The 27,404-nt window shown below is 43.5% G+C and overlaps 1 protein-coding gene across 1 annotated transcript in view; it reads right to left on the minus strand.

Moving 5' to 3' along the window:
- Window positions 1-3,185: 3,185 nt before the first annotated feature.
- LOC128343925 (uncharacterized) overlaps window positions 3,186-27,404 on the minus strand; it is a 63,268-nt gene continuing 39,049 nt past the window's right edge. The window contains exons 13-24 of the mRNA XM_053293357.1: window positions 26,494-26,647; window positions 24,676-25,111; window positions 22,643-22,841; window positions 21,951-22,095; window positions 20,745-21,172; window positions 18,903-19,023; window positions 13,952-14,110; window positions 10,935-13,316; window positions 6,743-6,909; window positions 6,017-6,075; window positions 5,249-5,329; window positions 3,186-4,690 (exon numbers count right to left, since the gene is read on the minus strand). Of these exons, the coding sequence (XP_053149332.1) occupies window positions 6,028-6,075; window positions 6,743-6,909; window positions 10,935-13,316; window positions 13,952-14,110; window positions 18,903-19,023; window positions 20,745-21,172; window positions 21,951-22,095; window positions 22,643-22,841; window positions 24,676-25,111; window positions 26,494-26,647 (4,239 nt within the window). The 3' untranslated portion in view covers window positions 3,186-4,690; window positions 5,249-5,329; window positions 6,017-6,027. The remainder of the gene's footprint in view (window positions 4,691-5,248; window positions 5,330-6,016; window positions 6,076-6,742; window positions 6,910-10,934; window positions 13,317-13,951; window positions 14,111-18,902; window positions 19,024-20,744; window positions 21,173-21,950; window positions 22,096-22,642; window positions 22,842-24,675; window positions 25,112-26,493; window positions 26,648-27,404) is intronic.

The following is a 27,404-nucleotide window of genomic DNA, read 5'->3' on the forward strand; positions in this document are numbered from 1 at the left end:
TAAGACAGAGCTACTTCCAGCTCCCCACCTTCCTTCCATCCCAAATAACTGCACACCCTCATCTGCAGCCTTCACTGCCCCCATTCTGCTGTGCAGTTGTGGTTTTTAGAAGAAAAAAGGGGGGACATTTCCTTCGCCACCCCTACCCTCACTGTGGCGGTGGGGGCAGCAAATCCTTGGCTACCTACGGGTAGCAAAAAGCTCAATCCACCCCTGGGGGGGGGGCGGAGTGAGAGAGAAAAAGAGAGGTGTTTGGTGAGAGAGGGGCTTGGAGAGAGAGAGAGAGAGAGAGAGAGAGTGCTGTTCATATTTCAGATTTTATTATTGCGATTTAGTGCTATATAAAGTTGTATGAAAGTTGCAAAAAAAGTATTGTGTTGTTTATTTTCTCGTTGTGGAGAAATTTTCCCATTGTAGATTTTAGGGATCGTTTTCAATTCGATCCTGCCAAGCCAAAGCATTTTACCACAGTTGTAGTGGGTAATCTGGAAAGCGCCCTGCCCTGCCCTACCTAGCACCTCCCCAGTCTCAGGAGCCACCAGCTGCCACTGGACAGGGGAAAATACATAATTTTCCAGAGATCTGGGGGAAATGGATGATATTCAAATATCAATGACATATGTGCTAACTCTTAAAAAATCAAAAGCCCTATTGGTCCATCAGAAAAAATGCAAAAGCCACAGGAGAGTATCTATATATTTATTTCTCATAGGCATAGCCGTTGCTAATCCCATGAGTGGCAGCTCTCGCGAGAAGCTGCTGGACTAGTGACGGGACGTGGAGAAAATAGCCGCTGGGATGAGGAGGCAGCAGTGGCAGGCCCGGCCTGGCCCGGCCGCCGGGGTGAGGAGGCAGTGGCGGTGGGCCCAGCCCAGCTTCCCGGGGTGAGGAGGTGGCAGCGGGCTGGGCCAGCCACTGGATTGAGGAGGTAGCGGCAGGAGTGGACAGGACAGCTTGAAAGCTGGCCAGAAACCGCAGGGCGGGGGGCGGGGCGGGGGCACCGTCAGAGGCGCAGATGCTCTGCGCCCGGTCCAGCTTATTATTTTTTATACTGCTTTTCAATGAAGACTTCTCAAAATGCTTTACATAGAGCAAGAATAAAAACCAAGACTGTTACCTATCCACAAAGGGCTCACAATCTAAAGAGAAACAGAAGATGGACACCAGCCACAGCAACTGGAGGTATGCTGTGCTGAATAGGGATCCCTAATAATACCCTTGTTAGGACCAACTAAAATATCACAAAGTCACAAGCAAGAGCTCTAAAATTAATCTTCCAGAACAATTGGGGGGCAGGGAAAGAGAGAAGTCATGACACTAAAGACTAGCATTTGTAATGGTCCTAAAATGGAGCACAGGACATAGAGTTTCATGAAAGACAGGAACATCAAAGGAACATCAGTTCATGTACTTAACAAACTGTAAAGTAAGAAAAGAATCAAGTGAGGTGCCCAAAGGCAACCTGACTCTGGATTTGGATCTCCCTTTTTATCCTAAAATTTCTCATGACTATACAAAACGATAACTTGGAGGAACACGTCAGCATTCCAGTCCTCTCTTAATAGGAATCTCGTGATCAAGCACGTGTCTACTGTTTCTTCTTTGATCTACGGTTACTTTAAGTCAAATTTAAAATGAAATTTCTCAGCTTCCTTCACTAATCCCTATGTTTCAGAAACAAGAGCAAATTAGGTCCTGAAACATCTAAGTTCATGTACGCAGCTTTGAAAAACACTGAGTAGCAGGAGCAAAGTCTGTAAGTAAAAAAAGGTTACAGGTAGTAATCATTTCTAGGCCTAGCTGAATCAAAATGGGGAAGGAAAAAAAGCAAGATAGAGTGATTTTATTCCTAACCTCCAAGACACCCTGATCATTCCCAGTCACAATTTTGAAGCTGAGGTTGATGGGAGTTGTAGTCCAACAACTGAAGTCTCAGGTTAGATATCCTCTGACCTAGTGGTTGGAGGGCACTTAACCACTCTCCTTCTCCAACGAAGTTCCATTTTCAGGTGATAGATGATAATCTTCCTCCCGTTTTAAGATCTCCTTCCTGGATGGCTAAATTCATCCCGCTTCCCCCAAGGTGAAAAAATCATAGGCTAATATGTCCTGTGCTGTTGTGGTGCTTTAACACATGTAGCCACACTGCTGTGGAAGAGGGCAATAGTGTTACTACTGACTTCCATTGGGAATAATGGGTGCAATGGGATATGTAAGCCATTGGCTTAAACAGTGCTATGTTTCAGATAACGGTTTCTTGTAAATCCGTCCCTACGTTGTCGTTTGAAGGATGCCTTGTTCACATTTTCTTAATGTGAGTTGCTAGAATTGTCAGTTCTCCAGGGTTCAGCTTTCTCTCTAGGATCTCCAATAGCAAATCAGTCCAACGGTCCATCTAGCCTAGTACTGTCTACTCCAACTGACGGCAGATTTCCATGGTCTCCAGTAATGCCTTTGCCAGTTCTATTATCTGAGATCCTTTTATAAAGAGGCCAAGGACTTCCCCCCACATCCCTGTTACTTAGAGTTGCCAACCCGCCAGGATTGGCCTAATGCAGGCTTGCTCAACTTTGTTGGCCTACAACTTCCATAATCCTTGGCTATTGGCCACTGTGGCTGGGGATTATGGGAGCTGTAGTCCAAAAGGTTGATCAGGCCTGGCCTAATGTCTCCAGGAATCAGCATCAATCCTCAGGTGATTACTAAAAGTCAATAGGAACATAGGAAGCTGGCTTCTACTGAGTCAGACCATTGGTCTATCTAGCTCAGTATTGTCTACACAGACTGGCAGCGGCTTCTCCAAGGTTTCAGGCAGGAGTCTCTCTCAGCCTTATCTTGGAGATGCCAGGGAGGGAACTTAGAACCTTCTACATGCAAGCAGGCAGGTACTCTTCTCAGAGCATCCCCATCCCCTAAGGGGAATATCTTACATTGCTCACATATAGTCTCCCATTCAAATACAAACCAGGGTGGACCCTGCTTACCAAAGGGGACAATTCATCAAAGGGGGAAATCCTGGAGATATTCATGGCTGTGAAAAATACTGCAGCGAAATGAAGGAAAAAAAGCTCCAGGAATAGCTTCATTTGGAGTTGGCAACCCTAGCTCTACCACTAAGCAGTACAGGGGAACCCAAGAACGAGACACAGAAAGATGCAGAAAAGGAGCACCCAAACGAGCCAATGTACAGATAACATAACTTTATTAGTTAGGTACCCAAAATAATATCTTACTGAAATAAAAGCAATTAGAAGCATGTGGAACAGTCAAATGCTGGGTCTAAAAATCATTACCACAAAGCAAATGTTTAAATACTCAACAAGTGAGAGTTGGGAAATTACTACCATACAAGTTCCTACATTCAAATCGGGAACAACTGGAGGAGGGGACTGTAGCTTTATGAAAACCATACCAAATTCATAAAGTTAAACTAAAAAGGGGCTCTTTTACGAGTGTCCTTGCGATGCAGATTACAGCAGGTTGTCAACAAGATGCAGAGCCTTATCGATGACGGCATCCCAATTCTTGAACTTTCTGCACAAGCAGGTTTATTTGGTGTCCTGCTGCCTTTCAGAAGGCATGTATGTATGTATGTATGTATGTATGTATGTATGTATGTATGTATGTATGTATAATACATTTATATGTCCCAGAGGGATAGCTGGTTTAAACAACAAAAATTATTGTGGCACTGTAAAGACTAACTTGGGGTTTCTCAAGCTTGGGTCCCCAGATGTTATCAGAAAACTCCCATGACCACTGTGGCAGAGATAATGGGAGTTGCAGTCTTGTCAGACTACAACTCCCATCATCTCCAGTCACAATGGCCTTGGGAGTGGTAAGGACTATGCACACGATGGCCCCCAGGGCAGCGAGCGCAGAGGGGTGGGGGAGAAGGCAGGAATGGACCTACCTCATCCCCAGATGATTGATGTCCATTGATGGGATCTGTGGATCATGTGCCCACACAATCTGCACTGCTCCAAGTGGTGCAGATCTCTGGAGGCTGGGACAATGCTTCCTGGCCTCCGGATATCCCACAATGTACTGCACGACAAGCACCGTGCATTGGGACAATCCCCCGTGAGTTGGGCACTTTAGGCACCCAACTGTGTATGTTAGGGCTGTGTGCAGCCCAATCATACGCATGACCCGAATGCCAGGGTTAAAATTTGGGTTAGGCAGGGCAGAAGCACCGGAATCAGGAGCAATCCCAGCGTGCCACACAAGCAGCCTAACCCAGGCTAGGCTGTCCTAGCCTGGGTTAGGTTGCTCGTGAGAACAGCCTTCTTGTCTGATCACATCTGAGGACCCATGCTTGAGAAACCCTGGGCTAGCTCATTTCTGTTTACAAGACTTCTTATTTTTACACTTAAAGAGCAAAAAGCAACGTACATGGAAACCCCAACGTTTTAACCTTACAACAAGGAATGTTTAGGCTGGGATTGTTTATGATAAAGAATTGTTATTTTGTCATCTTGCCTCCATTTACTGACTTCATGTTGTTATATATTATGATGTTTACAGATGTTATTGCATTTTAATTTTTCCTTGGAATTTTGTACTTAATTGTAAACTGTTCGAATGGATGGTTTGCCGTAGGAGCTGGATACAGCAAATACATAAATACAGATGAACATTCTGATGAACTTTCATTTTTGGACAAATGGGACAATTCCAATGATGGCACCTGTAAAGAAATAAAAATTACCATTCCTTTACATAAAATGTTTATACCCTGCCTTTCTATCCCATCTAAGGGACTATCAAGGCAGCTAACAACATTAAAAAACAAACAAAGCAGTACAATAAAATAAGGCAGAGGTAAAAGCAGGGGAAACAATCATAATTGAAATACAGAGCATTAAAATAAAAACCACAATTGCTCCATCTTATTCATTTTTTCTGTAAGACAAATTAGAATGTAAGAAGAGCATTGATCGGGCCCAAAGTCTACCTAGTGCAGCATCCTGTTTCCTAGAGTGGCTCACTAGATGCCCCTGGGAAGTCCAGAACCAGATGAAGGTATGCCCCCCTCCTGCTGTTGCTTCCCTGCAAGTGGTTTTCAGAGGTCTCCTGCTTCTGGACCTGCAGGTAGCCAATAGCCATCCAGACTAGTAGCCATTGTTAGACTTGCCCTCCATGAATCTGTCTAAGCCCTTTTTAATAAGGATAAAGAACAGTCCTGGAGAAAAATACACTGATCAAGGGTAGACCTTAATAGGAGCATTAAAAACAGTCATCTTACCCACATTTTTGTTCTCTGGTGCAAGATGGTCTTGATCTATTCAGTAGCCTCCAAAAAAATTAAACTGCAATCCACATTTATCTGGAATGATACAAATTAGGATAAGGAGCAGTGCTGTGTTCAGTAAATAAAGAGAGCTTAGTAACATTTACTTTATTATATTTTTTCACTATTGTCTTGTGTTGATATTTACTGTTGTTTTAAACTGAATTGTATATGTTTTTGAACAACGGTGTGGACACCTCTCTCTCTCTCTCTTCGTTCAGTCGTGTCTGACTCTCGGGCACTCTATGGATCACTGCACTCCATGCCATCCTATCTCGGACAGCTTCCTTTAAGTCCGCCATGGTCATTCCAGTGTCATTTTTTATAATATCCAGTCACCGAGTACAAGGCTGTCCCTGTCTCCTTCTCCCGCGGATCATTCCCAGCATAATTGTCTTTTCGAGTTAATCAGCTCGCATGACATGACCAAAATATGTCAGTCTATGTTTGGTAATCTTAGCTTCTAGCGATATTATTGGTTTAACTTGATCTAAAACTTCCTTATTTGTAATTCTCGCTGTCCATGGGATACTGTGTGGACCAGGCCTTCTTGTTGCATTAAGACAACAATAACCAAATCATGAAATAAATTTTAAAAAGCCCCCAAATCCTTCCAGATACTATGCTGGAACTTATGACACAGAGGAGTTTGGAATTTCATCACAGAGGAAAACATGACACAACATGTAAAAGTTACTCTAGAAAGTCCCCCAACCCCCTTACCACGGTGGTGCTTATTTCTTCCACAGAAGTTTCAACAGGTTCAGCAATAAATCCTGAAACTGACAAAATAATGTGGTTTATGTCAAACCATGAAATCTAAAGAGAAGCATTAAAATATCTGTAGATCAATGATTCTTAAAGTGTAGTCCACAGCACATAAAGAAATGATGGGAGTTATTTCAAGCAGAGATAACTAAATCAAGATCAAAATAATGGCCTTCCTTTTCTTCTTCTTTAGTCAGGGTTTTAACTTGTAACTTGTCAACATGCTTTGATTTCTTATAAAATTTCAAATATCCTGTTCTCGTATTGGTGCTGTATTGGAGTAAAGCAGTTAAGGCACTGTGCACACATAACTCACTCACTCTCACTCTCTCAATCGCACACACGGAAAGAATTAATGCAAAATTTGTATATCTCCCCCCGCCCCCTCCTTGACATTCTGCTGGAGGGTGGCCTGCCACCACTGCCTCCCCCCGTCCTCCTCCCTCTGTCCTCCTCTGGCTCCGTCTGCAGATCTCAATGGAAGTCTTGCAAGATCTGCAGCCAGAACTGGAGGAGGAGGAGGAGGAGGAGGAGGAGGCCCGGCAGGGAGGGAGGGAGGAGGCAGCAGCAGCCTGGTCAGGGAGAGGGGGAAACGGGGTGCTGGGCAGATGGGCGGCAGTGGCGGACACAGCAGAGACTTCTCACACACCAGAAACCGCTGTGCAGGGGTACTGTTCTCACCTCACCAACCTTTTGGAGTTCTTTGGGAGTGTCAACAGGCATGTGGATCCAGTTGACATCGAATACTTGGGCTTTCAAAAAGCTTTCAACAATGTTCCTCATCAAAGACTCTTGAGAGAACTTAGCAGTCATGGGATCAAGGGACAGGTTCATGTGTGGATTGGTAACTGATTGAAGGACAGACAGAGGGCAGGTATAAATGGAAAGGTCTCTAAATGGGGAGAAATAAGAAATGGGGTCCCACAGGAATCTGTATTGGGACCAGTGCTTTTCAATTTATTCATCAATGATCTCCAAGTTGGGGTAAGCAGCAAGATGGCCAAATTTGCAAATGACACCAAATTATTTAGGGTAATGAAATCCAAAACAGATTGTGAGGAGCTCCAAAAGGATCTCTCCAAACTGGGGGAATGGGAAAAAAAATGGCAAATGCCATTCAATGTTAGCAAATGTAAGGTCATGCATATTGGGGCAAAAAAGCACATGTACACTGATGGGATCGGAGCTGTCGGTGAGTGACCAGGAGAGAGATCTTGGGGTCATGGTGGACAGCTCATTGGAAGTGTCAACTCAATGTGCAGCATCTGTGAAAAAGGCCAATTCCATGCTTGGAATCATTAGAAAGGGGATTGAGAATAAAACTGCCCTTATACAAATCTATGGTGTGGTCACATATGGAATACTGTGTACAGTTCTGGTCACCATACCTCAAAAAGGACATTATAGAACTAGAAGAGGTGCAGAAGAAGGCAACCAAGATTATCAGGGACCTAGAGCACCTTTCTAAGACTACAACCCCAGGGGCTTCTTAGTTTAGAAAAAAGACGACTGAGGGGAGACATGATAGAGGTCTATAAAATTATGCATGGTGTGGAGAGAGAGACATTTCTCTCTCTCTCTCTCTCTCAACTCTAGAACCAAGGGTCATCCTATGAAACTGGTTGCCAAGAAATTTAGGACTCATAAGAGTACTTTTCCCTACAATGACAATAAATAATTAACCTATGGAATTCTTTGCCACAAGATGTGGTGACAGCCAACAGCCTGGATTGTTTTAAAAGAGTCTTAGATAAATTCATGGAGGACAAGTCTACTACGGATTCTAGTTTTTTGGCTATAGGCCACCCCAGCCTCAGAGGCAAGATGCCTCTAAATACCAGTTGCAGAGGAGCAGCAGCAGGAGAGAGGGCATGCCCTCACCTCTTGCCTGTGGGCTTCCCAGAAGCATCTGGTGGGCCACTGTGTGCAACAGGATGCTAGACTAGATGGGCCTCCTTGGGCCTGATCCAGCAGAGCTGTTATTATGTTCCTAATGATAACATAATGTTAATCTTAATAATGTTATTATGTTCTTAATAGGTTCATTCCAGTATTTATATTAGCCTTAAGCTATATCAGGAAACTGGAGTGTGCAAGGCTCCAGTCCAGAGAATACACTGCCAGGTTCGTGTTCCTAGAGTACTGTACTTGAGAGAAAAGGCTTCTGTTAAGGTCCTAATTTGCTTATATGATCATTACTAAAGCATTATAAACATTTAGCAAAGAGAAAAAATCAATATCAAACCAGAATTGATTACATTACACAGGACAGTACATTGTTAGTAATTACAAGGAGCTTGGTCTTAATTCAGATTACCTCAGACATACTCTAAAAGAGTCAGCTGGGTGCCTGAAGGTGACCTAAATTTGTGTTTGGATTTACTTTTTTATGCTATAATTTAGCATGACTATACAACATTATAATGTTTGTACAGTCTTAGGACTATACAGCATTATAACTTTTGTAAGCCGCTGCTAACTGGGCAAAAAAGCACCTATCAAAGTGGCAATTCTCTTTGTATGTAGCAGGGAGAGAGCAACTGTCCCGATCCAGCTCCAGCACAGCATCTGTGAGCCCTTTGGGGACAAGGATCCATCTTATTCTTTTTCCATGTAAACTGCTTTGCAAACCTTTTGTTCAAAAATGATAAATTAGTAGTAGTAGTAGTAGTAGTAGTAGTAGTAGTAGTAGTAGTAACAACTTGGAAAAATATGTCAGCATTCCCATCCTCCCTTACTAGAAAACTACTGCCACACACAACTTGTTGCTTCTTCTTTGATCTATTATTGCTTTAACTCAAATTTATAATGAACCCCTTTCATGTCAGCACAACTCCCCTCACTAATCCTTATGTTTGAGGGGGAATGTGCAAGCCTATATAGCCAACTGGATTAATTAACTTTCCAAAATCCACATACAGGATGTTTCAGGGGAAGAGGTTAAATGTAAATTTAACTATCGCCCATTGAGATCATCCAGAGAGGTTGGTCTGCAGTTGCAGAGAGGTTGGTCTGCAGTTGCCACCAGCTCGTCTGGTGGCTACAGAGGGATGGGTCTTCTCCGTTGCCGCCCCGAGTCTCTGGAATGCGCTCCCTGCTCCATCTCTGACAACTTTTAAGACGTTTCTAAAGACACATTTTTTCACCCAACTAGACTTCGAGGCTATTCCCACGATCAGCTGAAATCGGCCTGGGGAGCCTAGCCGATTTCGGATGATTGTGGGAGCCACCGGGCTCACAGCCGAGCCTGGTTGCCTTCCGGCGGTTAACCCGCCTAAGTACTCCTCCCCTTAAATGGGTTTGCAGAGCGAGTGCTCCGCAAACCCAGTTTTTCTGATCGTGAGTAGCTGCAGCGAGGCTCCGCGCCGTGGCTACTCGTGAGTAGACCCCTGGAGGGGAGGCGAAAAGCCACTTCCTGGCTCCAGGGGTCTCTCTGGTATGCCCTGTGTGCTCACGCAGGGCATACTGGAGCTTCCAGGGGCCGCATGGCCCCCAACTCCTCAGCCCCTGCCGGCTCTGTCACGGAGCCGGCAATTTATGTGGGCGGCCGATCCGGCTGCCCAGGGCTCCCACCCTGCTTGTGTGCCGGGAGAGTGGGCTTAGCCCGCTCTCCCCGCTTCCCTTCCCAAACCGGGTCTCACTGATCGTGAGACCCGGCTCTTCTGGTTTTAAATTGTGTTAAGGTTTTTATTTCTGTTTTAGTTTGTTTTGTGTTTTAAACTGCCCAGAGCCAGAAGTTTGGGGCAATTTACAAATGTGATAGATAAATAGATAAATAAATGTAAGCATCAAGAGAGCCTTAAAGCCTAGCTTTTAATGATATTCAGTTTTAATGTTACCTAATTTTAATTTTAATCTGTTTTTAAATAGGTTTTTCATTTTAATTGTTATGCATTTTTTATTTTAGTGTTAACCGCCCTGAGCCACTTTAGGAAGGGTGATATATAAATCAAATCAATACATAAATTGGGATTAGAGCTCTCTTAAAGGTCAGCCCTCTGCTGGCTTTTAAGAGAGCTTTAAGGACATCATTTTAACCAGGCATTTTGATGGCTGTTTTAATTGTTTTGGCTGTTTTAAACTGGTTTGTTTTTAATTTTGGTATTTTAATTGTTTTGTTTTTGTAAACTGCCCAGAGATACATCATGTTGTTGCTGCTGTTGTATAGAAATGTAAACATATGAATAAATAAATAGTGCCCCCACCAAAGGGTCATCCATTTTCTAGCCCATAGCTGAATCAAGTGAAATAAGGAAAGATAGGGCAATTTTAATTCACCATCCATGACAGAAGGAATCGAGTTCTTGGTACATTTCTGGGCACAGTTCAAAGTACCTATATGAAAGCCCAATTTTAATGTTTATGCTGTTTAATTTTATGTAAACTGCCTAGAGATTTGCATTTTGGCAGTATAAACATGTACTAAATGAATAAATATCGCGTACTTTGAAGACCACCCTTACTTCTCCCACATCAGCCTGACCATGCATTAAGATCTGCTTCAGAAGTCCTTATTTGCACCCCCACAGATCTTCAGACAAAAAGGTGGACCATCATCTGTGAGAGGGCCTTTTTTGACTGTGGCACCCCGGTTCTAGAATGCTCTTTCAGGGAGATACACCTGGAACTGAGTCCAATTTCTTTTCACTACCAAGTGAAGATCTTTCATTGGTTTGTTAAGTTTCAGATGATTGTTCTAGGCTGCTTTATTAAAGCTGCCCCAGCAACCCTGTCCATTTTTACTAGATTGTTATTACTGTAAGCTGCACGGAGAACACTCGGGCTGAATATTTAAAATAGAGACAAAAAGGATCAGAGCAATGAGAAACTTTCTTTTCACACATCCCCTTCACAAGTTCTTGCACTTTCTCACCTATGTGTAGTCTTTCATGTCTTGTAAGTTGGGAGCGGCTACGGTAAGTTTTCTGGCAAAGGGGACATTTGTGCAATGTCTCTCCTGCATGAATTCTCCTATGCAGAAGGAGGGGCGCCTTCAGTCTGAAGCTTTCTCCACAATCTGTGCACACATAAGGATCCTCTCTGCTGTGGGTGGCCTTGTGTGCCACCAGGGAGACTTTCTGATTAAAGCTTTTCCCACACTCAGGGCACACAAATGGTTTCTCTCCCGTATGGATTCTCTTATGCCTGGCTAGGTTACTTTTATTATGGAAGCTTTTCCCACATTCAGTACATGAGAATGCTTTCTCTCCGGTGTGGACTCTCTGGTGCATATTGACGGATGCCTGTTGACTGAAGCTTTTCCCACACTCTGGGCACTGATAGGGCTTCTCTCCTGTGTGAGTTCTCCGGTGAACAATAAGGTGACAATTTGAATGAAAGCCTTTGCCACAATCTGAACATATATGGGATTTCTCTCTTGTTTGGTGTTTTTCTCCTGTAGGGGTGTTTTTGGGTGCAGTAGAGGACTCTTCACTGTTAATGCTCTTCTCAGGACATTCATCCAATGTCTCATTTTTGTGTCTTTTCACATGCATAAGGAAGCATCTTTTCCGCTTGAAGTTTTTCCCACAGTCAGGGCACATGTACGGCTTCTCTTTGCTATGGGTTGCCTTGTGTTCAATAAGGGTTACTTTCTGATTAAAACTCTTCCCACATGTGGGGCAGGCATATGGTTTCTCCCCTGTGTGGATTCTCGTATGCCGAATCAGGTTACTTTTATTTGAGAAACTTCTTCCACACTCAGTACATAAATACACAGTATTCTCCCCTGTGTGGATTCTTTGGTGTTTATTAAGAGCTGGCTTTTGATTGAAGCTTTTCCCACACTCAGAGCACTGAAATGGCCTCTCTCCTGTATGAGTTCTGTTGTGAACAATAAGCGATGCTCTCTGCATGAAACTTTTCCCACACACCTGGCACTGGTAGGGTTTCTCTCCTGTATGGGTTCTCTGATGTAAAATAAAGTTGCGTCTCCAATGGAAACTTTTGCCACAATATGAGCATTTATAGGGTTTCTCTCCTGTATGGATTTTTTCATGTGTGACTCTTTTGTGCGCAATGAAGTTCTGTTTGTGGCGGAAACGCTTCCCACACTCGAGGCATTCATAGGGTCTTTCCCCTGTGTGGGTCCTCTCGTGCGAAATCAGGTAACGTTTCCAATAGAAGGCTTTGCCACAATGGGAGCATTTGTGGGGTTTCTCTCCAGTATGGATTCTCTCATGTAGAGTCAGAGAATGTTTGGTAGTGAAGCGCTTGCCACACTCAGGGCACAGATAGGGTTTCTCTCCTGTGTGGGTATTTTTGTGTACGACAAGGGCGGCCTTCCCATTAAAGCGCTTGCCGCACTCGGAGCATTCATAAGGTCTCTCTCCTGTGTGCATTCTCTGATGCTCCAGCAGCGAATATTTAAAAATGAAAGTTTTGCTGCAATATGGACATGAATGTGGCCTCTCTCTCGAATGAGCTCTTATCCTGTGGGCCTTAAGGTATTTTTCAAGGGTGAAGCTCTGGTCACAATCTGAGCATTTGTATGGTTTCTCTGCTGTATGAATTCTGATGTGCTTAGTAAGGCGTGATTTCTGACTGAAGCTTTTCTCACACACGGGGCACAAGTACATAGCTGCTGTGTGGGTCTTCTGGTGTGCAGTGAGGGACGTTTTCCACTGATAGCTTTTCCCACAGTCAAGGCATTTGTGTGGTTTCTCCCCAGTATGGGTCCTTTGATGAATAAAGAGGGACGCTTCCTGACCAAAGGTCTTCCCACAGTCTGCGCACTGATAAGGTTTCTCCCCACTGTGAGATTTCTCATGTACAATAAGGTGCGTTTTTTTATCAAAGCTTTCCCTGCAAGTGGAACATCTGTATGGCATCTCTCCTGTATGGGTTTTTGTGTGTAGAAGAAGAGACTGTGTGCAGGGAAAGCTTTCCTCACACTTGGAGCATTTGAATGGTCTGTCTGTCACATGAACTCTCTCATGTGTAATGAGGCATGCCTTTTCACTGAAGTGTTCCCCACAAGTGGTGCATGCAAATAGTTTTTCTCCAGTGCACATTTGCTGATCTGTATGAAGGTCAATGCTTTGGAGAAGACTATTCTCACAGTCAGTAGTTTCCTTCAGAGAGTTTTCTTGATGACTTCCTGTTTCCTGTGGACTTTCAAGTCTGTCTTCCATATCAGGATCCTGGAAACAATGCCCTTTGACCTTGTTTAGTGACAATCTGCTGATGTCCACTTCCTCAGGTCTTTCTAGCCAGCAGCTCTTATCTCCATTCTTCAGGATTGGGTCACTGCCTGCTGGAATAAACAAAGAATTATGACCAGCGCCAGTGGTCACCACTAACTATCTGGCTGTGTGCCCAGAAGAAGTGTCCACATAGCCCTAATCGGGCAAGAGGAGAAGTATTGTTGGGATTAGCCCATAATTTCTGAATAATTGTACATGTGTTCACTGCACTTATATTGTATGTGCATGGAACATAACATGTGAACAGGGCTAAAGAAATCACAGAATGATTTATCCTCAAAGATGGCTTCTCATTATTACTCTGCATAATTTACTGCTCTGTCCTAGACTCCTACCAGTCAACTTCTGCTGGTTTGAGCAGGAAATGTCCACAAGGTATCAAGGCAACACAAGTCTAGTTTTACCTTTACACAGCTGTATGCTTGCTGTTCAACTGTTAATTTTATTGCACATCATTCTTTCATGCAGTACGCCTCTTTGGGACACTTTGGTGAAAATTGGCTTTAAAAGAAAGTAAAATAAGCAGGTGGCATCAAACCAGATAAGAGCTCAGGCTAGAGGATACAGACATTGATGAGTTCATCTTTCCTGGGTGAAACACCCCACCAACCCTACCAAACCTTCAAGGGGTTTTGCAATTTTCAGACAATAAATGCTCTCCCATCATGCATTTTTAAACAACTACCTGCTGGTTTTTTCCTCTCCTTCTCAACACCTTCATTTTTCTCTTGCATTTTTGTTCTGTCCATATTCCCAGAGTTATCTTCTGCCTCTTCCAGCCTGCTTCCTTCCATCAACACCTCACATGGCTTCTCTTTGTTATTCTTCTCCTGCACATCACCAGCTGGAATAACCAGACATGAGAGATGGGGCTTCACACCAAAATTAATTGCTATGGAGAATGTTTGAGTAAGGAATAATAATAATAATAATAATAATAATAATAATAATAATAATAATAGCATTTATATAGCTGCCCCCTAACAATTGTTCTCTGGCTCACAAAGGCTGTGTTCTCATAATTACAGCGATCATGGTTAAAGAGTTAACCAGGATTGCAAACCTTTGTGTGCTCCCCCAGAGCATGTTGTGAGAATGTGGATTTTCCTGGTCAAACTGCTAGGGTTAAACTACAGCCTAGGTATCGATCCTTGTTAAATGCGGTTTAATCACATTGGTTTGAGCAGGATTGCCTGGGAAAACTGCAGAACAGCAAATCAACCGCTCAACAGTTGAAAGATGATCTAAAAATTAATGACTCACATGCTAACCATGCACATGTAAGAATGTTTTACATGTAGAGAGGGAAGAGAGCAATTTTTGCTGACTGTACACTCTGCTGCCCTCAATGTCCCCAGAAAATAAGTACCGGAAGACTGGGGAAACTTCAAGAACATATTTTCAGGGGACACTGAGGACAGCAGAGGGAAGGGGAGGTTGGTAAAGATCACCCCTTCCGGTGGCATGAGCAAAATGTTCTTATGACATTAATGGCAAAATGTTTATGACCTTAGTCAGTATGTGACCCAAAGCTTTGGTCAGGCGGCTAAAACTGGCATGAGGGGGCCTGCAGGATCTCCAGGGAGAGGGTGTTCCACAACCTGGGCGCCACCACCAAAAAAGCCCAGTCCTGGGTCACTGCCAATCAAACCTCTGATAGAGGCTGGCCCCAGCTCTGTCAGATTATAGAAGGTATACCAGATATTATAGGTGGGACCCAGTTCCATCTGTTATTATTATTCATATAAATTATTACTATTTCTAGAGTATGTACATTTGAACTATCTGACTCTTCCAGAGACCTTGAGGGGAAGTAGTATCAGTGCTAATTGGGGCGTGGGGAAAGGGTCAGTCTATCTGAAGAACTCCAAGTAGAAAACAAGAGCAGAGAAAGGATTATGGTAAGTCTTCATTGGCAGGTGGCTGTTTTCTCCCTCAAAGATAGTCCCTCCCGCACCCGCTTTCTCTTTCTCCCTCTCTTTTTAATGTGAGGAACGTTTAAAAAATTGATTTCAAATCCCCATTCAGCCATGAAACTAGCTGGGTGACTCTGGGCCAGTCACTCTCTCTCAGCCTAACATACAGGGTTGTTGTTGTGAGGAGAAACCTAAGTATGTAGTACACCGCTCTGGGCTCCTTGGAGGAAGAGCGGGATATAAAATGTAAAAACAAAACAGAACAAAAAACATGCAGAGACCTGCGTTTATCCCACCCTCATTTCATGCTTTGAAACAGGCAGTGGTTTTCCAGTGGGCATTTTTTAGTTAAGTGCTTTAAGGTCTATGGTTTTACTGCTTTTGAATGCTTTCTCTGTTATTTATATCTGTATTATATTTTATATAATTTTATTAGGATTGCTGTTAAGTTGCCTTGTGCCTGCCTTGCAGAGAAGGCGAGATACAGATTTTATTAAAAATAGGTAACATTTCAAAAACCTACTCCAGGTCCTGTCAATATTTTTTTGCTTCCCCCTTCATTGTTTAGTTGTCTCAGGGTGTTCCACCACCACTCCAGAACAGTTCTGTTGACACTATTCAGTTCGGGCATAAGGGACCTGCAGGAGTGTTCACCTCTATGCTTCTCGGCACTGGATGCCATATTGTAGACGGGATGGAGTCCCACCTTATCCACATATTGTAGACATACGTATCCCATCCCCTCTTTTATCTTTATATTTTATCCTTACTCTATTAATCTCCCTACAGTTTTTAGACTTAGCCGGCAGTATCTTATTTTATTAATTACCCCACAGTTTTTTTAGAGTTATATTGTACTAATCATAATAATCATAGTATAACCGTAATGATCTTAATCATAGTTATTAATTTTAATGAGTTCTATTTCATTGTATCTATACGATCTCCTGTGCTGGTCTTTGACCGTAATAAAGATTGATTGATTGATTGTACCCTATCCCATCTTCCATACTGTAGAGAGTGGCTTGCCGAAGGCCAGATAGAAAGCTCATGGCTGAGGTAAAATCCGGACTGAGAGCGATTCATTTGGCGTCACATGTTTCAAGGCAACCAACCAACTCTTTATCGGAGTAACAGATTTAATCCTTTCAAGGGATAACTAGAGCAGCAGGGGCACAGCTACAGCCGAACAAGCGGGGAGTGGGGGGGACAAATAGGCTCCTGAGTGAGGGAATTGGGCTCGCTGGCTGGGCGGCAGCTTGATCTTGACTTTTCTAGTCACACCATCCTGAAGAAGAAGAAGAAGGTGGGGGAGAGGCCCACCTTCACTTTTTGTCCCAGGGCCCACTCCAACCTTGGTACGCTCCTGTAAAGCAGTTTTATACACCATCTCAGAATAATCTTGAGCGCTGGGCCAAAGAAATCACTGTCCATGAACCTTGGGGTCCTTTTGTCTCTGTATTGGTGCCTTCCCTTCCTTTCTGGAGCTAGAATGTGTCCTGGGCATAGAGGTTGCCCTTAAGCCCCTTCTGAACCTGTATTGGCTCTGGCCTACCAACAAGGCCCAGACCAAGTGCCAAAGCCTATACAGGTTCAGAAGGGGCTTAAGGGCAACCTCTATGCCCAGGACGCATTTTAGCTCGAGAAAGGAAGGGAAGGGAAGGCACCAATACAGAGACAAAAGGACTCAAAGGTTCATGGTCAGGAATCGCTCTGAAGCTGTTCCTGGAGATCCCTCTGCCCACTCCCACCATACTTCTGACAATATCAAGCCATGGAAGTTTTCCAGATTGTTTTCAATAGTCTCCTGGAAACTGATGACAATTTTTGGAAGGGCGGTATATAAATCAAATCAAATCAATCAGTACATTCTTGGAGACTCCAGACCACATGGCAACCCTAACATCAAAACATCTTTATTCAGAGTGGTGATATTGTGAATACCAGCTCTATAATTCATTCTCTGACAGATTTTTAAAAAGCAGACACTGAAGAAGATAAAGAGAGCCAGTATGGTGTAGTGGTTAGAGTGCTGGACTAGGACCGGGGAGACCCGAGTTCAAATCCCCATTCAGCCATGAGACTTGCTGGGTGACTCTGGGCCAGTCAATTCTCTCTCAGCCTAACCTACTTCACAGGGTTGTTGTGAGGAGAAACTTAAGTATGTAGTACACCGCTTTGGGCTCCTTGGAGGAAGAGCAAGATATAAAATGTAAATAAAAATAAATAAATAAATAAATGTAACCCTAACAAGAAAACACCCAACAAAATGGATGACATGAAGACCAATGTTAACATTGTATCTTGGCCTGTTCTGCCCCCGGAAACAACCAAAAGACTTCAGATATGCAAACGTATTTTGAAAAAAATATAAAGCTCACAAAGACCCAAATATAGACTATGCTTTGATCTTTCCAACTCAGAACTCAGTCTTTTTTTTACACTCTGTCACTTTTTAAATTGTATTTTATGCATGTACACCTCCCCTTAAAAAATATAATTTCCCCCAAAGCAGTTTACAGAGATTAAAATAACCGCCCTGAGCCATTTTTGAGAAGGGTGGTATAGAAATTGAATGAATGAATGAATGAATAAATAAATACATAAATAAACAGACAGACAGATAGATAAATAAACAAATAATGGGCAGGATTCAGACTAAGCACCACTGAAATAATTAAATAAATACCACTGAAAGAAGCCAAATACCATTGAAATAAATGAGACAAGTCTCATGATTAACTTAAGTCCCTTTCATTTCAATGGGACTTAAATCACCACTAACTTAGCCTAGATCCTGCTGTGTGTGTGTAAAACAAAATACACCTATAATGAGCAGGAGAACAGGGTAGCCTAAATATTGTCCCCTGCCCCTTTTATTCTTCACTTTAGTTTTCTAATTGTTATTGATATTTCAGATTTACTAAGGGCTTGCTTAGGAGGCTTCTGTGGCTTGCTGTATTTTTGGGTTTTTATTGTTCTATCATTTTCTTGTTCCAGTTTTATATTGTACATTAATTTGGAACTTTTTATGTTCAAATGCAGAAAGTATCTCATACATGAAATATGATTTTTCAGTGCCCACAATGGATGGAACAAAACGTTCCATGGAACAAAACAGAAAGGTTGACTGGATCAAAGCCATTATCTTGGATGCAGTAGGGAGACTGATCACATGTGTAGAAGTGTAGACCTTTCCAACACCTTCTCCATATGGAAAAGCTTTGGGAAACATTCCCAGTGCTCTGTGCTTGCCTTCTAATATGGCATGGGGACTTGACAGGGCTCTGGGTCTCTTAAAGGGCCTCCTGGTCCTGGGAAAAGCACAGCATAGTATGGAGGTCAGCACAGTGGGAAATGGCTCTTACACTGAAAGGTGGGGTGGTTTTTTTTGCCAAAATTGCCTCTGCTTGAAAAATAGTGAATATCTCTGCCCTACTGTATCCAGGATAATGGCTTTGATCCAGACAACTTTTATGTTCCATCTACCACAAATTGTGGGCACTGAAAAATCTTATGAGCTAAATCTTATGAGGTCTTTATTAGTAAGTCGGAAATGTCAAAGAGCTTAATAAATTGAGGCTGGAGACAAGAGACGTCCTCATTGAGGACCTGTAGGTAATAAAAGCAGCTTTCAAATTTTCAGACAGATGGAAGAAGAAACAGATGAAACATGTCTTAGGAACGGCATCTAGTAACAAAGATGTAAGAAATTCATACCCTGCGAGGCAGCATTTAGGTCTACCTTCTTGGGGATCCTCCTGAGTCGTGGCCGGGTGTCTGATGGAGACTTCTCTGCCTTGGAGATGTTTGCTGCCACCTTTGCTAACGGCTTCTGGACCTGAAACAGGGGAGAGAGTGAAAGTACCAGGGAGAGAAGTGGCAGAAGAAAAGCAACACAGACTGTCAAAGTGGTTGATGCCATTCTGCCAACTCTGCAGGCAGGCCTGTTGCACCTAATGGGGCAAGAATATCAGGGGGTCTACTTCCTCTCTACGCTTGCCAATTATCCAGAAAGGACAGGAAAGAGCCTGAGTGTGACACAGCAGTTTGACTCTGCTTGAGCAGAGCAGGAATGGTTGCATTGAAGCATGCCTGCTCTACCTTTTCCTGAAGATTCTTCAGTCTACCAAGCTTTTAAAATAACTTTTAATTTGAAACATGGTAAGGATTGTGGTTTTTAACCTGTTCTTTACTTTGCTTACTTAATTTGGTTAATTTTATTACTTTTATTTTACATTGTATATATTTTATTGCTGAGCAGTAGTACTGGAGGGGTGGGGTATAAATGTTATAAATAAATAAATTAATTAATTAATAAAGCAAGCAAGCAAGCAAGCAGGCTACCTTGGTAGACTACAGAATCTCCAGGAAAAGGTAGGATAGGCATACTTCTACACAGCAATTCCCACTCTGCTCAGGTAGACTAGTGTGTGCTCCTATAAATACATTAAAGGCTTCTGAGTGACCCCAATGTACCTACAGAAGAGGCTGCCCACTGCAGCTTAGGAGAACTGTGCTCAGGCCTGGCCTATTTCCCAACAGCTTTTCTGAGGGGCAACTAATTCTGTCCTCTCTCTGTATTGAATATAATTGAACTATTCAAACACTTATCAGAACCCACAGAGTGTAATGGTTAGAGTGCTGGGTTTAGACCAGAGAGTTCTGGGTTTAGACACTAGAACCAGGGGTCATCCCATGAAATTGATTGCCAGGAAATCTAGGACCAACAAACGGAAGTACTTTTTCACACAACACATAATCCACTTGTGGAATTCTCTGCCACAGGATGTGGTGACAGCCAACAAACTGGATGGCTTTAAGAGGGGTTTGGATAACTTCATGGAGGAGAGGTCTATCATCGGCTACTAGTTGGAAGGCTGTGGGCCACCTCCAGCCTCAAAGGCAGGATGCCTCTTGAGTACCAGTTGCAGGGGAGTAACAGCAGGAGAGCGGGCATGCCCTCAACTCCTGCCTGTGGCTTCCAGTGACATCTGGTGGGCCACTGTGTGAAACAGGATGCTGGACTAGATGGGCCTTGGGCCTGATCCAGCACGGCTGTTCTTATGTTCTTATGACCCACAGAGGCTCTCTCATGGAGTTCACTGAGTGACCTTGGCCCAGTCTCTCTCTCTCTCTCAGCTCACATGGTTGTTGTGAAAAGTGTGCATGTGGGGTCGGAAGAGAACACCAGCCTGAGCCTCTTGGAGGAAAAGTAGCATAAAAATCCAATAGATGGATAGACAGTCAAATTACTTCCCTTTACAAGAGGCTGCCTGTTGTGCCTCTGTATAACTTGCTACTTCAGTATAGCCGTTTTCCAATAAGGAAGAAGGCCTAGAACAGACACTCAGGCAGAGACACAGCGAACAGGCTCCTCTTTGGGCATGTAATTCTCACACAATCTAGGAATAAGCTTTTGAGCTGTAAGCATGGCTTCCTATTTCAACTGGGGTGGGTGGGAAGTGTCAGCTATCAGGAACTCATGAAATAAGATTTGGATGTACTCCATGCACACATTAATCTCATCATCCCAGAACTGCCCAGAGGAAATGGCCTCACCTCTTCCCTTTGCCACCTCTGTAGGAAGTCTTCTGCCAGGGCCACTGCATGGTCACAGTTGCTCGGCCCTTCCTCCCTGACGTATTCCTGCATATCTGGGGGCAGGATGGTCAGAAACTGCTCTAGGATCACCAGGTCTAACATCTGCAACTTGGTGTGCTTCCCTGGCATCAGCCACTGGTGGCAAAGGTCCCAGAGCCGGCTGCAGAGTTCCCTGGGCCCCTCAGCCTCCTGGTAGGGAAAGTTCCGGAAATCCTGGCGCTGTGTGTCCAAATTGACGACAGGCTTCTCCGGGATGGTCTGCCTCTTTCTTTCCCTGCATTCCCTCAGAGGCCTAGCCTGGAGGGGACAGGGGTCTTCTCCTGCTTCAGTGTCTGCTGGGTCTTGCTCCTGTGTCGGCCCTATCCGAAGATCCAGGGCTGTAGAGGCTGAAGGGGAAGGAGACAACTGACAAGGATATCGTTTGAGGGGCGGGGAGGGCAGTTTCTCCCCACATGGGCAAACATTTCATATGTCCAAGAGTCACATGACAAATTGCCCATGCTAATATTATTTTTAATTAGTCTAAAACTGTATTTTCCACCTTTCCTCTTCAGTCTGGAGGGATTCAAGGTGACTAAAGCCCTATTCACATTTTATGTTCAACGCCAGCACACTTCTTGCCTGTACCCTGCATCCAGGTTCACTTTTAAAACATACACACGTGTAGCTGCACAAAAACAAGTACACATGTAGATACCTGTATGCACCTACAATGTAATGTCTGCACAGTGCTTAAGAGTTGCCCTGCTAACTGGGCAAAGAGGCACCTTTTACCTGGGCCAGTTGCCCTGCTAACTGGGCAGAGAGGCACCTTTTACCATGGTGATTCACTTTATTGAGCAGGGGGAGAGTAACTGGCCTTATCCACCCCCAGCACAGTACTTCCAGTGACTGTTGCTGGTGTCTATCTTGTGTTTTTTAGAATATGACCCCTTTGGGGACAGGGAGCCATCTTATTTATTTATTATTTCTCTGTATAAACCACCCTGAGCCATTTTTGGAAGGGCAGTATAGAAATCGAATTATTATTATTATTATTATTAATAATTTGTGTCAAAGGGGGGCTGTAGCTTTCATTGTCTCCAACACAGTTCTACTTAGCACTTCTGAGCTTAGCACTCTGTCTCTTTGCACATACCTGCCATTGGAAGCTGAGTTACTTACATGGGCTCTCTGGGGCAGAGTAGCAATGCTCCAATATGACAACATCACTCTTGGAGGAGGACACTTCTGCGTCACTCTCATCAACCTCCAATGGACTGTTTGGATCAGGTGACTTGTGATGCACAAGGATGCTCTTTTTAGCACTCTGCAAAAGAAAGTAAAAACATGGCAACCACTTCAGTGCCAAAATGAGATGGCAATGACCGGAGAAGTATTCATGCAATAACTTAGATCATATAGGGCTTTTTAGTTTAGAAAAAAGGTGACCAAGGAGAGACATGATAGAGGCTTATAACATTATTTATTTTTGGTGATTCCCCCCTTCACGCTGAGCTTCCCGAAAGTATGTCTCCAAGGGTCCCTCAACCTTGCTTAGACTTGCACCATCACCCTCATACAATGGGAAAATGTAGTGTGCCGGCACCGTGTTAGTCTGCATGTCGGACACTATGAGAATGTGCATACATAACTGATATGGATGTCTGCCAGTGATTTCAGAGCTACTCAGGTCTAAGTAAGAGCGGGGGGAGATGACAAACCAAATAAGCAAGCTTATTAATACGCATATTTAATTGAGAAGAATTACTCATATTCTCTTTGTTCACTCAGAATGATTGATTAATCATCTGTTTGTCTCTCCAGGGTGATTTAACTATTCATTCATACTCTGTAAATACTTTGGCCATAGTTACCCTTTTCTCTTCTCTTGGAACATTGAATATAGTTGGAACTGCTCCAGGATTAAGATCCTTTTGTCCAGAAACCACATCTTCCCCTAAATGTGACTCTCTGAAGTGTTCTGAACTTGTGGCATCATACGATGGAGGGAAGTCCTCTTGTCCAATGTTCGAAAGCCACTTCTGTAACAGGTCTTCTTTGATAAGAGGAACCCTAGGATCATTTGAAAAAAAAACAAAACAGGTGTACTCACAAAACCAGTTAGAGAAGTTTCCACTTATGATGGACTGGGGGTTACTCTATGCTTTCCTGGGATCAGTAGAGAGATTGCCCTGATCTCAAATTAGGAGCACTCTGCTCCTTCGAGGTAGGCTGCCACCAATTGAAGACTGATGTAAAGCCACTGACCAGGCTCAGGCATGGCTTCAACAACCTAGAACTGTCTGGCTTACAGGCACTGTGCAGCTGGAGTCCACGCAACCCATCTCTAGACAACAATATATTAATCTAACCATCAGTAGCACATGACCTTATGAGGCACATGTGGAAGAGTTTTGCAAGTAACCCTCCAGGATCTTTTAAACTAGATTGAAGCCACTTCTAAATATAATAAATGTATTAAGAAATAAGCATTGCACACAGAATAAGGAATAGTGGGGAATGAGAGTAAAGAAAGGCACATAGGAATTCAGAAGAAAATGCAAAACATTAACCAACTAACTAAAATGAGTTTTGCCTGAGTTCAGCAAGTTCTGGGAGACGTGGCCCCTATTTTATAGTGATTAAAGAGGAGGAAGGATTTCCCACTCTCCCAGAGATAGACAGTTCCGAGATCCAATGAAAAGAGCTCAGCATATCGCTGATCTTAGGCCAATCCTGGGTTGAGGTTTTCCCTCCAAACTAGAGGTTCCTCCTCCTTAATAGGTCTGAACTTACATGCCTAAGTCTGGTTTGAGCTGGTTATGTACTGCGAAAAAGAGTTTAAGACTATATATAGCTTGATGGCTCTGTCCCTTCAATGACAAAAAGCAAGAATTATCCTCATTCACTATCAAAACGGTGGAATGTGTCCCCCATTCAGAGCACTAAGGGTGAAGTGGAAGACATTATTGAGCTCTAAGATGGAGATCCGCATTTCATCACACCACTTGTACAAAGTGTTCACACAAAACATAAGAACAGCCCCGCTGGATCAGATCAAGAACATAGAAACACAGGAAGCTGCCTTGACCACTGGTCCATCTTAGCTCAGTATAATCTACAGTGACTGGCAGTGGCTCTCCAAGATTTCAGGCAGGAGTCTTTCCCAGCCCTACCTGTAGTTGAAAGGGAGTGAACCTGTGGCCTTCTGCATGCAAGCAGATGCTCTTTCAGGCGCTTTCCAGCTTAGCCGCTCAACAGGAGCAAAATGCTTCCGTTCAGGCAAATCACATTCAAAACATAAACAGCAGGTCTCGCGAAAACAAACAACAACACCAAAACCAGCAACTTCTTTACGCTGGATATACATCATCGCACTATTTAAGTATTAGATATTTTTAATTTTAATGTAGCAATGTGCTAAAAATTGATTTAACCCCTGCATGCCATGTTGTGGTTGGTTCTGGCCCACCAGGGCGTTTGAGTTGTGCAGCCCTGCTAGAACCAGGGAGACTTGAGTTCAAATCCCCATTCAGCTATGAAACTCATGGGGTGACTGTGGTCCAGTCACACATCTCTCAGCCTAACCTACCTCACAGGATAGTTGTGAGGACAAGCATAACCATGTATACCGCTCTGGGCTCCTTAGAGGAAGAGCGGGATAGAAATGTCATAAATAAATAAAATAATAAAAGTGTACTATGGTATCTGTGTTCAACATAATGTTCAAATAACTATATCTGTGTACAGATATGTACCTGTGTATACTGTACATTTGTTGCAGAAGTGTTGAACATGTGTGAATAGGACTAATGTTCAAATTAAAATGTTTTACTTTTTTGTGAACCACCCTGCGCCATTTTGGATTGAGATTTATCAAGTCCTGATATAAACTCAGTGAATTTACCTCTGAGATGTCTCTTTCATGTGAGCACTCATCCTGTGAGCTGCAAGGTATTTTTCAAGAGCGAAGCTCTGGGGACAGTCGGCGCATTTGTATGGTTTCTCTGCTTGGTGAATTCTCAAGTGCTTAGTAAGTCGTGATTTCTGACTGAAGCTTTTCTCACACACAGGGCATACATATGCTGCTCCCACGTGGGTCTTCTGGTGTGCTGTAAGGGATGTTTTCCATTGGTAGGTTTTCCCACAGTCAGGGCATTCGTGTGGTTTCTCCCCTGTATGGGTCCTTTGATGCATAATGAGGGATGCTTCCTGACCAAAGGTCTTCCCACAGTCTGTGCACTGATAGGGTTTCTCTTCTGAGTGAGATTTCTCATGTACAATAAGGTGCGATTTCTTATCAAAGCTTTTCCCACATGTGCAGCATCCATATGACATCTGTCCTATATGAGGTTGTGAGTGCAGAAGAAGGAAAATGTCATATTATGGCTAGGCAAATGGTGGTTTTCACAGTTGGTTACATATGAAGAACCTGCCATGTTTCCATGCAAATTCCTTACAAGAAGGACCTCAGTTGAGGGTCTCATTCTCTGGAGATGCTCAAGCTGGGTCCGTGTTCCCTGTAACAGGGAATCCGAAATGTTGCTGAGTACAACTCCCAGCTTCTCCTTCCAAAGGCCATTGCAACTGGGGATGCTGGGAGTTGGGGTCAACATCTGGGAATCTCTGTAACAGGCAACACTGGCTCTGAGCTGCTGTCCCATTTCAGATTGCAAGTTAGGACTTGCATGATGGAACACACATCCATATTAAAAAACCAAACCAAACCTCCATGGAAAGCTAGCCCATCAGGGAGCAATCTAAACTAGAACACTTCTCCATCACATGCTAAGTGATTAAATGACATCTTAATTTCAGGGTGTTTCGTGATCATAGAATTTTAGAGTTATAAGGGTCTTTGGAAGTCTCCTAGTCAACCCCCTGCTCACTGAAGGAATCTCCTATAGCAGGGATAGGCAACCTTGGCTCTCTAGCTATTACTGAACTACAACTCCCATCATCCTTAGCTGTAATAAATTGTGGGGATGATGGGAGTTCTGCAACAGCTGGAGAGCCAAGGTTGCTATCCCTGTAGCATCCCTGACAGATGCTTGTTCAGCCTCTGTTTGAAAACCTCCAGCAAAGGAGGAACATAGGAAGGTGCCATATACTGAGTCTGTCCATCTAGCTCAGTATTGTCTTCACAGACTGGGAGCAGCTTCTTCAAGGTTGCAGGCAGGAATCTCTCTCAGCCTTATTTGGAGATGCCAGGGAGAGAACTTGGAACCTTCTGCATGCAAGCATGCAGGTGCTCTTCCCAGAGTAGCCCCTTCCCCTAAGGGGAAGATCTCACAGTGCTCACATGGAGTCTCCCATTCAGATGCAAACCAGGGCAGACCCTGCTTAGCAAAGAGGACAATTCATGCTTGTTATCACAAGACCAACTCTCCTCCCTTGTTCTAGTCCTGCCCTCAGGAGCAACAGAGAATAGGTCTGCTCCTTCTTCTATGCGACAGCCATTCAGTTATTTGAAGATGTCTATTATATCTCTCCTTAGACTTCTCTTCTTCAGGCTAAACATACTGAAGAACAAACAATCACGTCTACTGCAGTTATTTAGTCTTAGTTTTAGTAAGAGATGAGAACTAAAAGGTTGTGCCAAAGGTTTATGGAAAAAGTGGATTTTTCATAGATTTTTGCTCTGTCTGACATAGTTCCACTGAGATCAACTCTCCTCTTTACAAATTTCTGTTGTTCAATTGCAGAAGCTGGCTTAGAAGTTTACCTGGGCTCTCTGGAGCTGAGTAGGGGTGATCCAGTACTACAATGTCACTCTTGGAGGAGGACGCTTCTGTGTCGCTCTCATCAGCCTCCACTGGACTGTTTGATTCAGAATCAGGTGACTTCTGATGGGCAAGGGGCTGCTTCTTTCGAGCAATCTGCAGGAGAGGGTGAAAACACAGCAACCAGTTCAGGACCAAGATTAGGTGGTGACAACTTGAGAAATGTTTATGTGGTAATTTAGATCAACCCCTGGGACCCTACTTGGCATTATTCTACAATCTGGGGCACGGTGCACATGAGGGTGGGTGGGAAGTACCCAGGACAGGGTCTTTTCAATAGTGTCACAATGGAATAGCTTCTCAGATGCTGGAATCCACCTGCTTCTATCACTGCATGCTTCTTGGCGGGCAATGGATATGTGGTTGTTTCAGAGGGCCTTTCTGTTGGGCTTTGCCACTGGAGTTTTCATGCTGCTGCTTATTATTCTTATTTTTTTAAAGATATGCATGTATTTCATTAAATATACTTATATATGATATTGTATTTTTAAAAAATCAAGCCACAGAACTAAAAACTGGGGGGTTGGGGTTGGCGGAGGGGAGAACTCCAGCAGCCACAGCAGACAAATACTGAAATGCAAACTGCGAACTGAATGAAAAGATCAATTTATTTATTTAAATTATTTATACCCCACCCCTCCAGTACACTACTGCTCAAGGCAGCTCACAACATTTATAAAATAGTTACAGTGTAAAATAAGACTAATAAAATTAACCAAATTAAGTTAAACACGTTAAAAACCTAAGACAAATAGATATATTTTCACTTGGCACCTAGAAGTTAAAAGAGTAGGCACCAGGTGCATGGGTCTGCTCAGGGCGGTTGCATATGAAAGGGAGACTGGAAGTGTAA

This window comes from Hemicordylus capensis, chromosome 2 (genome assembly GCF_027244095.1).
Source record: "Hemicordylus capensis ecotype Gifberg chromosome 2, rHemCap1.1.pri, whole genome shotgun sequence".
NCBI lineage: Eukaryota > Metazoa > Chordata > Lepidosauria > Squamata > Cordylidae > Hemicordylus > Hemicordylus capensis.